Source organism: Alosa sapidissima, chromosome 7 (assembly GCF_018492685.1).
Source record: "Alosa sapidissima isolate fAloSap1 chromosome 7, fAloSap1.pri, whole genome shotgun sequence".
NCBI classification, from domain to species: Eukaryota; Metazoa; Chordata; class Actinopteri; order Clupeiformes; family Clupeidae; genus Alosa; species Alosa sapidissima.
In genome coordinates, this window is record NC_055963.1 from 1,593,599 (window position 1) to 1,606,755 (window position 13,157).

Here is a 13,157-nt window from a genome sequence, read left to right on the forward strand (position 1 = left end):
TGTATGTCTATATGCTACTGTGACCTTGAATTTCCCCTAGGGATCAATAAAGTATCTATCTATCTATCTATCTATCTATCTACTTGTACTGTATAGAGCAGTAGCAGCGTGGGGTTCATATTGTACTGTATAGAGCAGTAGCAGCGTGGGGTTCAACATTCGCTGCACCAACGGACAGCAATGCAAAGAACCAACCAATCAAATGACGGTTATGCTTCAAGGCATACACCCTAGTAGACGCCCCCGAGCCGTACTGGAGCAGCACCACAGACTCATACGTCTGCACCTTTTCTCTAAAAGTGAAACAGATATGGATGCTGTTCATTTGACCAGAGACCACATGACGTACAATGGTACATGACGGCTCTCATTTCTCTTCCTGTTGGAGACTCGGGTGAACTGTTAACATTGCTCTTGAACTTGTCCTCATCTGGCGTCAGAGAGAGGAAGGCGGTACACACACAAAGACACAAAGATACACACACACAGGCACAAACGAAACGCAGGCACACACACAGGCACAAACGCATGCACACACACAGGCACACACACAGACACACACAAACACACACACACAGTGGTTAAACCTGCGATAGCTACAACAGAACACACACACACACACACACACACACACACTGGTTAAACCTGCGATAGCTACAACAGAACACACACACACACACACACACACACGGTCGAGTGAAATCGGTGTGATGTGCGCTGATGTGTGTCTCTAATCATGCCATCCGTGTCCTCCATGGGTCAGTAGACTCCAGGAGCGCTGACCTGTGTCTCGGCCTGCCTGGGATAGACGGCAGGAATGCTCCGAGTGTACATTCCGCACCATTTACTCTCCCGAGTCTGGCCGGTCTGGGCCGATTAGCAGGTTAAGGCATGTTGATATTACTAATGGCCATTATGAAACGTTTTCAACTGGAGCTGATCATGTCTGCTGCTCCTGCACCCATCGCACCCCAGAGTGTGAGACAGTGTTGCACATGTGTAGTGAGTGTTGTGGAGGAGTTGCTTTTGTGAGTTGCACAAGTGCAGTGAGTGTTGTGGAGGAGTTGCTTTTGTGAGTTGCACATGTGCAGTGAGTGTTGTGGAGGAGTTGCTTTTGTGAGTTGCACATGTGCAGTGATGTTGTGGAAGAGTTGCTTTTGTGAGTTTGTGGAAATACAATGCATTTCAATTTCTGTGCTGCAGATTGAGTTATATAATCCATAACTGGATTATGCCCAATGGAGGTCACATTTTTGAGCAAGTAGTTAATCTAGTGTAAGTACAAGGCATTGTGAGTAAGGTTTAATGAATTGATAAGTACACATTTCTTTCTTGATTTAGATTTGTTTAATCGCCACTTCCATAGATCACCCAGTGTGACAAGTCAGAGGGTAAAGATCAGTGTCTAATATGGAGGAAGTGGTCGGAAAATAACGTTTGGAAAAGGGTTGTGTGATGTGGAAGAATGCTAATCCACCACTGTGGTCAGCTGTTTCGTTTTTTGTTCACACTTGTCACAGAAATGTTCATAGATAGTTTACTTTAGTTTTGGGTCTTTCAAGAGGGGTCTAAAGGCATATCTGTTCAACATGCACTTAGTTTAATAAGCATTTTATGTGTTATGGTTTGGTTTGTGTAATATAGTATTTGTTTATTTCATTAGGCTATTGTGAATTGTTATTGTTTATTATTGCTATTCTCCTTAATGTAGTCTTACCAACTTTTTAAATTGTTTACTGTTAAATTTAACTATTGTATTGTTGTTATTTGTATGTGGCTTTGGACAAAAGTGTCTGCTAAACCCAATGCCCATGAGTTGTGAAACCATTATTATCATGTGTGTGATTCTTTTTACACCTCGAGTTCTCTGCTTGGCCTCGGGCTGGACTAAGCCGGCCTCCTCCTGCAGACTGACCTGGTCTAGTCACCACCCTGGTAACTGTGTAACTGGCTGTGTTATCACAAGTTAAGTGCCTTGTGATGAGAGTTAACTGTCTTGTGATGAGACATCGTGCAGGGAAGCGCCCAAAATAACTCCGCCAGAGTTAAACATAGAAACGCGTTCAATCATTTAACAGAAAGGTGAAGTTGCTAAAGAATAAATGTACATCAGAGTCCATATGCGGGACCATATGCGGGTATGCGTCATAACCTACTTAATAACTTAGCCTTAGGCCTACTTGAAAACGTGTCCGTTATTCCTTGTGGCAAATGGGAATATAGCAAATTATATTCTGCCTGAAAACAGCAAAAAGTTGCAGACTAACTTGCAATCACCACTGTTCTATAATATCTCACACTTCTGATCAGCGTGTGAGTTTAGAGCAGGCTGCGTTAACACTGCCCCGTTTACTCCTATACAGTAGCCTACCTTAGCATTTCGGTTGATGGTTGTTTGAAGGGATAGGCTAAACAGGCTACTTTGGTGAATTTATTGAAATCCATAGCGTTGTGACTCCTACTTATAGCGACTTCAGGGTAAACAACAGCTTCCTTGAATGCTAACGCATGCTTTTCCGCGTGTGAGTTTGAACATCTGCACATACAACCAGAGCCCGTCTTATTAGACATTCTCTGATACAACCAAAAGAACATCCCCGTACTTGTCGTTCAAAAAGAAGACTAATGTTTAGGATTTGCTGAAACGCATGCCAATTATGCGTTGATATTATTACTATAACGGCAACTGTTGCAACGGCACTTGTTAAAAACATTAGGCGATTTAGGAGCAATAAGTGCGTCCTTTTTAAAAAAAATGGGCTAGTATACTTTATCGCAACCGGTCAGTAGCAATTATCCCATAAATTGTCTCAAGGAAGAAAATTGCAATAGAAACCTATGGTGTATGGTTGAGCTCAAATTCCTCTACATTATAGCTAGGCTACCATTATCTTTTTTTCTCACAATTTAAGAATTGGTGTTTGTTTGTCTGTGTTCCTGTCCTGAGGCAAGTGTCAATTTGCAGACAAGTTGCCTCGTGTAAAAAAGAGCGTCAGTTGTGGGGGATAGCGTCAGAGGGGGCCATAAAGCCATAAATTGATCACTTGTATGGACCAACACAGAGTTTTAAACGACTCCTTTGTATCTCCTATTCGGTCCGATTAGTGCATAGCGAATGGGTTTCTTGGCCTTTAAAAGCGTCTTGAATGACGAGGATTCTCAACATTTGTTTGCAATGTTGTGAAGAGTTAAAGAATTCAGTGACAGCGTTTGGCATATGCTGCTAGTTGCTCTTGGATTACGGCCGGATTTTCTTCGTTTAAAACTCTGAAGGATGATGGAGATGCTCGAGTCCTACCGTCACTACTATCAGGTCTGGCTGAATTGATTTATTTTTGCCGGAAACTATTTGAAGAAATTACTTCTGTCATCATTAACATTGATTCAGATATATTATTGTAGTCATAGATACAAATATCTATGATTGTAGTGGTAATAGAGACTCATTGATTAATATTCTAGAATTATGAATTGAATATTGAATTCCTAAATATTGTTGTGTTCAGTTTAGTTGTGACTTTTTGTCTTGAAATGATTTCCAATAGCTTTTAATTCGTTGTTTTGAATTGTATCTATATTGAGTGCTGAATGGGGTGCCTATCATTGATTTAGCTTTCCAGCAATCTTTTATCTGCAAAGCTGACTGTATTAGGAAAAAGCAACACTGCTATTTTTCATGAGAAGTTGACAGAATTGTTCTACATACTACATGATCACAATTGTTTGATATTCAGATTTTGTTTCTGTGAACAGTAATTTGTATCTTTAAGTCGACTTAACTCCTCTCTCTCTCGCTCTCTCTCTCTCTCTCACACTCCGTCAGGTGAACACACACCTAGAGAACCCTACCAAGTACCACATCCAGCAGGCTCAGCGGCAGCAGGTGAAAGCGTACCTGTCCACCACCCAGCACTCGTGTGTGAGCCTGAGCAAGCTCGGGTCCCAGGCGGTCAGCTTGCCCTGCCCCAACCAGGGAGCGGATCACGGGGGCATGCCTCCCGGGCCGGGCAACAGCGCCCCCAACAGCCCTATGGCCCTGCTGACCCTCAACTCTACAGAGAAGGAGGTACGGACACACACACAACATGATACACACACAGGGATAGAAAGGGAAATAATGCCTATAAATCATGAATTGTTTAACTGTAAATGTGTCACATATTGTATTTGTAATTCCAGATGGACGATGTCATTGATGACATCATTAGCTTGGAGTCCAGTTACAACGATGAAATCCTCGGACTTATGGATCCGGGGCTTCAGATGGGCAACTCGGTAAAACATCCGCTCACCCCCTGCCCCCCCCCCCCCCCCATCACCACCACCACTATCCACTCACCCCCTGCACACACCCCCCCCCCCCCCCCACGCTCTCAGTGTTCTCAGTGTTCTGCTCATAGAATGCGTTTACATGCGTAAATATCACTCCAGAAACCTGCTTATGACTAAGATTGTGAGGTATCCCGGTTTTGTGTTCATCAGCGGAACATCATATTCCGATTTTAGAACGCCAGAGAAGCCCTTATCCCGCTTTTGAGAAATCCAATGCTAGCTGGAGTACTCCAAAAGCAATTGGAATACTGTTCCATGTATACACCTTATCCCAGACAGATGCTGGACATGCAGGGTAGAACATTATTCTTGGTACCTGGGATACTAGTATTCATCGTGTATACAGGGACATTAATGAGCAGGTTTCTCTGTGTTCATGTAAACACCATATCCCAAATATGATTCAAATTGGGATACGCCTCATAAGCAGGACACTGAAGTGGCTGTAAGCACAGTCCCTGCGTGGTGCTGTATAAGCACAGTCCCTGCGTGGTGCTGTATAAGCACAGTCCCTGCGTGGTGCTGTAAGCACGGTCCCTGCGTGGTGCTGTGCTGTATAAGAACGGTCCCTGCGTGGTGCTGTATAAGCACAGTCCCTGCGTGGTGCTGTATAAGCACAGTCCCTGCGTGGTGCTGTAAGCACGGTCCCTGTGTGGTGCTGTATGCACACAGTGGAGACTGCTGGAAGTCGTCTCTTTAGTGAAGGCGTTGTGGGCTCTGCTGTGAGATCATACATCAGTGTTGGGGCCTAATTAAAGACCATGTGGAGCGTCTCGTCCCAATCAACACCTGGAGGGAGTGAGACCGCGCTGTCGTCCCGCTCTGTCGTCCCGCGCTGTCGTCCCGCTCTGTCGTCCCGCTCATTACCTCCACGAGTGGGCCGTGCCAGCTGCCTCTGCGCCAGCTGTGGGCCGTACCAGCTGCCTCTGCGCCAGCTGTGGGCCGTACCAGCTGCCTCTGCGCCAGCTGTGGGCCGTACCAGCTGCCTCTGCGCCAGCTGTGGGCCGTACCAGCTGCCTCTGCGCCAGCAGTGGGCCGTACCAGCTGCCTCTGCGCCAGCTGTGGGCCGTACCAGCCAACGCCATCTGCACGGCAGCACTGAGATACACTCCTCTGGAAATGCCAGAAGTTGAGCAACATCATTCAGATCAGAGTGCATGATCAGAGTTCTTAGTGTGTGTGTCACCCAAATGTCCAGTACTCAGTAAATATGGAAAAGCGATAGACTACTGACAAGCTTCCAAGATTTACCATATGAAGATGACCGATACACCAGTGACAAATAATGTTGTGCCTTTCAACATGGGAATGTGCCCTTCTTGTAAATTGTAGTAAATTGCCATCGTTGGGGGACAGGAGCTTCAATCTCTTGGTCTCTGCTTCCATCTGGGTGTCTGACGGTCATTCATCTCCACAGATTCCTGTGTCTGCCAACCTCCTGGACATGTACAATAACCAGGGCATGCCGCCACACGGCCTGACCATCAGCAACTCCTGCCCTGCCAGCCTGCCCAACATCAAAAGGGAATTCTCTGGTGAGCATAAAACTGACCGTGTGTGTGTGTGTGTGTGTGTGTGGTGAAGGGCGTTGTCAGCCGGTGGTTGCTAAGGTAACATCGGCTGGTCTGTCGCAAGTCTTAAGATGGAAGATAGTTTGTGTTCTCAAACACCCTCCAGGCCTTTTGAACATGCGCTGTACTAAACTGTCTAATACCACCGTTACGTACGTTATGTTATGTACATCATCTTCTGAACTGTCACACCATAGCTACGTTGTTATGTTTTCAACGAACAATAAACACGTCTGAAATATAATGTGCCAAATAGTGACCCCGTCTCCATAGTGAAGTTGTTATGTTTAAACACGTCTGAAATGTCATGTGCCAAATAGTGACCCCCTCCATTATAGTGAAGTTGTTATGTTTAAACACGTCTGAAATATCATGTGCCAAATAGTGACCCCCTCTCCATAGTGAAGTTGTTATGTTTAAACACGTCTGAAATGTCATGTGCCAAATAGTGACCCCTCTCCATTATAGTGAAGTTGTTATGTTTAAACACGTCTGAAATGTCATGTGCCAAATAGTGACCACCTTTCCATAGTGAAGTTGTTATGTTTAAACACGTCTGAAATATAATGTGCCAAATAGTGACCCCCTTTCCATAGTGAAGTTGTTATGTTTAAACCCGTCTGAAATATCATGTGCCAAATAGTGACCCCTCTCCATTATAGTGGTTGTTATGTTTAAACACGTCTGACATATCATGTGCCAAATAGTGACCCCCTCTCCAGCCGTGCTGCACTTGCTGGACAAGGCGGGATCCTGTGGCAAGTTTGAAAACTATCAAAGGCCTGAAGGGTTCCCTGTAGGTACGTGTGGTCATTCAGACACAGAGTGAAATAACACTACATGATAGAAAAAGCCACTGAGTGGCTATGAGTCATTAGACCCTCTTTTGCTTGTTGATGTCATGCTTAGCCACTGTTGTGTTCTTCAGATGTAATGTGCACGGGAGTGTGTTTATATTGTTGATGTCATGCTTAGCCACTGTTGTGTTCTTCAGATGTAATGTGCACGGGAGTGTGTTTAGATTGTTGTCAGATCAACCATTATAGCTATCCTTTGTGTTTCCTTCTGTCTCTCTTGCCTAGAAGCAGAAGTCAGAGCACTGGCCAAGGAACGACAGAAAAAAGACAATCATAACCTGAGTATGTGACACTTTCTCATTGACCAGAAATGACTAGGGCCAATCATAACCTGAGTATGTCACACTTTCTCATTGACCAGAAATGACTAGGGCCTGAGTATGTCACACTTTCTCATTGACCAGAAATGACTAGGGCCTGGTTTCCCGAAAGTATCTTAGTTGTTACGAGTGTTTTAACTAGCGACTGACCTAACAAACGTTTGTTACGCTTCTCCTTGCGTTCCTCGAACATGACTGGACCGTGACGCATTTGTACGGCTCTTAGGAACATGACTGTACCGTGAATGCATTTGTACGGCTCTTAAGAAGCTCATGAGGGGAGCTGCCCATGATAAAAGTTCTGAAATATCCCCTAATTTTGGGGATATCAGGTGACAGCTGCTATTGCATACACTCAGACGAATCGAATTACAAACCGTACTGCCAATGTCTTGTTTCATAAAATTGCAATTATGTCCGCTTTAATCACATTTTTATGAGCAGGAAATGTATTGGCGTTTTTCATCTAATAGATGATTCATTACAATTAAATGTCATAAAGAATTGATAAATATATTCTTATTTCTTCACTTGTCCTAGCTGTCTAAGACAACTCTGGGGCACACGTAAATCTGTGTGTATTTTTACTTTCTTAAGCAACGATGGTTTCGGGAAATGGTGGGCAAAATCGACTTGACGAACTACTTAAGCTTACTATCGCTTCTGGGAAACTGGGCCCTGAAATGACCTCTTGAGGGACACAGTATCTGCATCATCTCTCACATCATATCGTCGCTCTGGTCACTAATTATTGTCTCCTTCTCTCCCTGTGGTGCAAAACAACACCCCTGGCCAGTCGAAAGAAGGCGGAGGTTCAATATCAACGACCGCATCAAGGAACTGGGGACTTTAATCCCTAAATCGAATGACCCGTAAGTTTGCTTCCTGTCTTCGAACATTGCTTCGAGGGCCACGCCCTTTTATGGGAGTAAGCATGTTGCAGGCCCTCTGGAGCCCAGTCCAGTCCGTGTGTGTCAGCTGAGCGTGTGTTAACCGTCCAGTCCAGTCTGTGTGTGTCAGCTGAGCGTGTGTTAACCGACGCTGCCCTGCAGGGATATGCGCTGGAACAAGGGCACCATTCTCAAAGCCTCCGTGGACTACATCAGGAAGCTGCAGAGAGAGCAGCAGCGCTCCAAAGAGCTGGAGACCCGGCAGAAGAAGCTGGAGCACGCCAACCGCCACCTAATCCTGCGGATACAGGTACACGCACACACACACACTTACCTGCCTCTCACACACGCACACACTCACCTGCCTCTCACACACGCACACACTCACCTGCCTCTCACACACACACACACTCACCTGCCTCTCACACACGCACACACACACACTCACCTGCCTCTCACACACGCACACACACACACTTACCTGCCTCTCACACACGCACACACACACACTCACCTGCCTCTCACACACGCACACACACACACTCACCTGCCTCTCACACACGCACACACACACACTTACCTGCCTCTCACACACGCACACACACACACTTACCTGCCTCTCACACACGCACACACTCACCGGCCTCTCACACACTCACACACTTAGAGGAGAACTCCTGCCTCTCACACACTTAGAGGAGAACTCCTGCCTCTCACACTCACACACTTAGAGGAGAACTCCGGCCTCTCACACACTCACACACTTAGAGGAGAACTCCTGCCTCTCACACACTCACACACTTACCTGCCTCTCACACACTCACACACTTAGCTGCCTCTCACACACTCACACACTTACCTGCCTCTCACACACTCACACACTTAGCTGCCTCTCACACACTCACACACTTAGAGGAGAACTCCTGCCTCTCACACACTCACACACTTACCTGCCTCTCACACACTCACCTGCCTCTCACACTCACACACTTAGAGGAGAACTCCTGCCTCTCACACACTCACACACTTAGAGGAGAACTCCTGCCTCTCACACACTCACACACTTAGAGGAGAACTCCGGCCTCTCACACACTTACACACTTACCTGCCTCTCACACACTCACACACTTACCGGCCTCTCACACACTTAGAGGAGAACTCCTGCCTCTCACACACTTAGAGGAGAACTCCTGCCTCTCACACACTCACACACTTACCTGCCTCTCACACACTCACACACTTAGAGGAGAACTCTTGCCTCTCACACACTCACACACTTAGAGGAGAACTCAGGGGAGCTGTGTGTGGCTCTGCACACACATGACAAGTCAACGTTGTATCCGACTCAAAATGATGAAGTCATGGTGACTTGTTTTCTTCTGTGAGGGATTTAAGGAGGCTTGAGCATCCAGATAGTCCTTTAATTAAGACAGTCCTTTAATTACGATGGTCATTTGTACAACTGTTGATTGTAAGTTGAGTTTAACTACATCCATAAAGAGGCCGTAGTAGGCGTAGCTCAGTTGTTTGTGTGCTGATGAGCGTTTCCGTGGCGATGCCCTGTAGGAGCTGGAGATGCAGGCTCGTGCCCACGGCCTGGCGGCCGTCCCCTCTGCCCTGTGCGCCTCAGAGCTGTCAGCGCGCAGCATCAAGCAGGAGCCGGCCCTGGGGGAGTGCAACCAGGAGCTGTACCCGGGCCACACGCACCTCCACGAGGGCCTGGACGCGTCTCGGCCCACCACACTGGACCTCAGCGACGGCACCATCTCCTTCAGCGACGGCCACGGCCCTAACGGCAGCGACCCCTCAGCGTACAGCCTGGCGCCCAAGGCCCCGCCCTCCTCCTCCAAGCTGGACGACGTCCTGATGGACGACAATCTGTCCTCGGTGGGCGCGGACCCCCTGCTCTCCTCCGCGTCACCCGCCGCCTCCAAGGACAGCAGCTGCAAGAGCAGCATGAGCATGGAGGAGAACGAGCACGGCTGTTAGCGCCCCCTAGAGTCCACCATGGGACTAACCCCCTGACCACTCCCCTGCTGCCCCCCGAGGCCTCACCACCACCCCCCCCTGGAGAAGCAAGGCCTGCGTTCAGTTGTTTAAGCATGTACTTTTCTCCTCTTGTTTACACTGGTTGTCATTGTGTTTGGTTGCTCTCCCTGTAGTTGGCCCCCTGTACAGTTTCATTGGCCTCACGTGGTGATGTTCAAACTAAGTCAAGGTCAGTATCTAGTCTGGTGTGATGTTGAAGTCCATGTGAAGATGTGTAGTATACAGACGGATTTCAAATCGTGAAGGTGAAGACCATGTGAGTTGTGACTTTTATTTCCCAGTAATCAAGTTTGCTCATGCTAAAGCCCATGCAGTTTTATTCAGACCGTTGACTAGTACGAAAGCAGCCCTCACACATCACATATGAAGTCCAGTGTCAAGCTGTGTATACATATATCAAATTGGTTTTGAAGCTTTTCTAAGGCAGAAGGCAGAAGAAAAAGTTTTTGTGAACGTCTCAAACAAACTGGACCCAGCATGTTCTGCATGCTACTCTGCCCATGACCCAGCTGCGCTCTAACAGACCCACCTCGTCAGGGTTCCCAGCTGCGCTCTAACAGACCCACCTCGTCAGGGTTTCCAGCTGCGCTCTAACAGACCCACCTCGTCAGGGAAAATCGGCTCAGTCACATACTGCCACCATTGAAAATGTCCCATTTAAGAGAGAAGCGCAACCTCTTTATTAGAACCTGAACCCTATAAGGGTGTTCTAGTGAGATGGAACCTCTTTATTAGAACCTGAACCCTATAAGGGTGTTCTAGTGAGATGGAACCTCTTTATTAGAACCGGAACCCTATAAGGGTGTTCTAGTGAGATGGAACCTCTTTATTATAACCGGAATCTTATAAGGGTGTTCTAGTGAGATGGAACCTCTTTATTAGAATCTGAATCCTATAAGGGTGTTCTATAGAGCTGGAACCTCTTTAGGCCTGGACTCAGCAGGGGTGGGGTGGAGTGTATGAGGTATTCCAGGCAGCAGTGGCTATACGCTGTGATGGAGTGATCTTGATCCTCTGAACTACTGACGTTATCCATATTTTGGATGAGTGTGGCTCACGTTTCCCTCTTAAAGAAACACGCTCACTTTTTGGGAAATTAGCTTCTACCCCAGAGTTAGATAACAGTATACATACCCTATTACCCTCTTCTCTATGCGTTCCTATAACCCAGTCTGACACCATTAGCCTAGCCTAGCATCATTCACTGGAAAGTGGGTTACACCAGTTAGCTCCCTTTTAGCTATAGGCTAGCTATAGGCTAACTGGTGTAACCCACCTCCAGTGAATTATGCTAAGCTAGGCTAGTGGTGTCAGACTGGGTTATTGGATGCACAGAGAGGAGAAGAGTGTGCATATAAACTTCATGCATATTTCCCAAAAAGTGGGCATGTTCCTTTAATGAACTTCCATTAATTTCTTCATGATGACTTCTTAATGATTAAAATGAAGTAATGATTGCAAAATCCTTAATTTAAATAGATTAATCTAAGTGTCTATCCCCCCTAAAATTCTATTTTCATTGCATTATTGATAACATTTAAATTATTTAAATATTTGTTGTTGTGGTTGTGTTTTGCTACTCTTTCATTCTCTGTGCCATGGACATTCAGGATCTGTTATGTTCAAATATGATATGAAGGAATATAGGGAGACTGTTGTAAGATTTTTTAAAAGACATTGTCAAAAACACTGGAGGAAGTCCATTAATTTGAATTTTTTTTAATAACAAATGTTTTATATCTGCTAACAATATTTTTTTTTTTTTTAAACATACATTATATTATATGAATGACTGTAGTCAAGTATGTAACAATAAGCTGTACTGTTCTGATATTGTATATTTGATTGTTTAATAATATACAAGTGTACACAGCACTCAGATGTATGTAGAAATATTACAGTTCACTTATCACCACTATAATGAGTATAGTAATAATGATACGACCTTTTCTTTTTGTAACTATGCAATACTTCTTGTTGTAGTGAAATATGCTCTTGTATGTTTTACAGCCGGTTTGGAACACATAGATAAGCCTACTGTCTCCTACATAGCCTCTAGCAGCTAAGCAAAGTGCATTCACATGAAGTGCCTTCAAATCGTAAAGTTGTATTACTAATGGAGTGAAGCGTTTGTGAGCTTCTGAATGAGGATGGTGTTTGACTGCCTTGTTTTAGTGAGGTTAGCGGGCCGACGGCTAGTGAGGTTAGCGGGCCAACGGCTAGTGAGGTTAGCGGGCCGACGGCTAGCTCTATGAGAGGCCAGCAGCAGAGGCCATTTTGCAGGAGCATTGCCAGCTCTTTTGAAAAGCACAAGATTAAAATGAGGTTTCTTTTCACACGTGCATGGTATATTCTTTTCTTTTTTACAAGTCTGAAGTGCTTGTTTGCATAGGGGTAGACTGACTCTGAAGAAAACACATTATTAACAAAAAAATGCTGAATGTTTTTCACTTTTCTAAGACCTTCATTCTTTTTTTTAAAGTATACTTTTTGTGCTTTTTGCCTTTATTGCGACAGGATAATGAAAAGATTGACAGGAAGTGGGAGAGAGAGATAGGGTGTGACCTTTATTATTTGAATGTAGAACAGCCTCAACTGCCAAAACATCAGAGGGATGGGTTGGGATGACTCATTTTGAGCAATAATCGCATGGATCTGGCAGTCCATCTCTCAGGTGAAGAGCCTTGTCCTTCCAGAAGTGGAATTTCTAGCTTTAGTGGCTCTTTCCCATCACATTATGGCTTGGCTTATCAGCATGCCTATTGGCTTATCAGCATGCTTTGTTATATGGTGGTATAACATTTCCCCCAAACCAGAGTATTGCTATGACTGTTTATAGTACACAAATGTATGGTTTGGTTATCTAATGTAAGAATGGAATGTTATGTATCAGACAGGTGGATGATTGGAAGGGCACGTTGGCCCTTGGGTGTGTGTATTAGATAGGTCCCCATGAGTGTGTGACTCCCAGTTGTCATTAAGATATAAAGAGTTTGGTTGTTGAAGGACAGAACGTGGCACTTGATGGGCTCAACAGTGCTTCCCCAGTGCCAGTGGAAGGAGGAGAGGATTGTTCTAAGCATTAAAGTATGTCAAGTATGTTTTCACATTCTTGTGTGGATGTCTTATTGGTGTCCT

At 45.5% G+C, this 13,157-nt stretch overlaps 1 protein-coding gene and 1 long non-coding RNA gene across 5 annotated transcripts in view; both read left to right on the forward strand.

The window, feature by feature from the left end:
- LOC121714218 (microphthalmia-associated transcription factor-like) overlaps window positions 1-10,964 on the forward strand; it is a 41,620-nt gene extending 30,656 nt beyond the window's left edge. For 2 of the 4 annotated variants that reach the window (XM_042099486.1, XM_042099490.1), the window contains exons 3-10: window positions 3,824-4,066; window positions 4,180-4,275; window positions 5,750-5,867; window positions 6,611-6,703; window positions 6,986-7,042; window positions 7,877-7,952; window positions 8,133-8,280; window positions 9,537-10,964. In XM_042099486.1, the coding sequence (XP_041955420.1) occupies window positions 3,824-4,066; window positions 4,180-4,275; window positions 5,750-5,867; window positions 6,611-6,703; window positions 6,986-7,042; window positions 7,877-7,952; window positions 8,133-8,280; window positions 9,537-9,959 (1,254 nt within the window). In that variant the 3' untranslated portion in view covers window positions 9,960-10,964. The remainder of the gene's footprint in view (window positions 1-3,823; window positions 4,067-4,179; window positions 4,276-5,749; window positions 5,868-6,610; window positions 6,704-6,985; window positions 7,043-7,876; window positions 7,953-8,132; window positions 8,281-9,536) is intronic. The other 2 variants (XM_042099487.1, XM_042099489.1) reach the window with 2 other exon arrangements.
- Window positions 10,965-10,970: 6 nt separating this feature from the next.
- LOC121714248 lies at window positions 10,971-13,126 on the forward strand. The gene is made up of 2 exons (XR_006033055.1): window positions 10,971-12,198; window positions 12,247-13,126. It is a non-coding gene; the product is annotated as an uncharacterized LOC121714248 (long non-coding RNA).
- The last annotated feature ends 31 nt before the right edge of the window (window positions 13,127-13,157 follow it).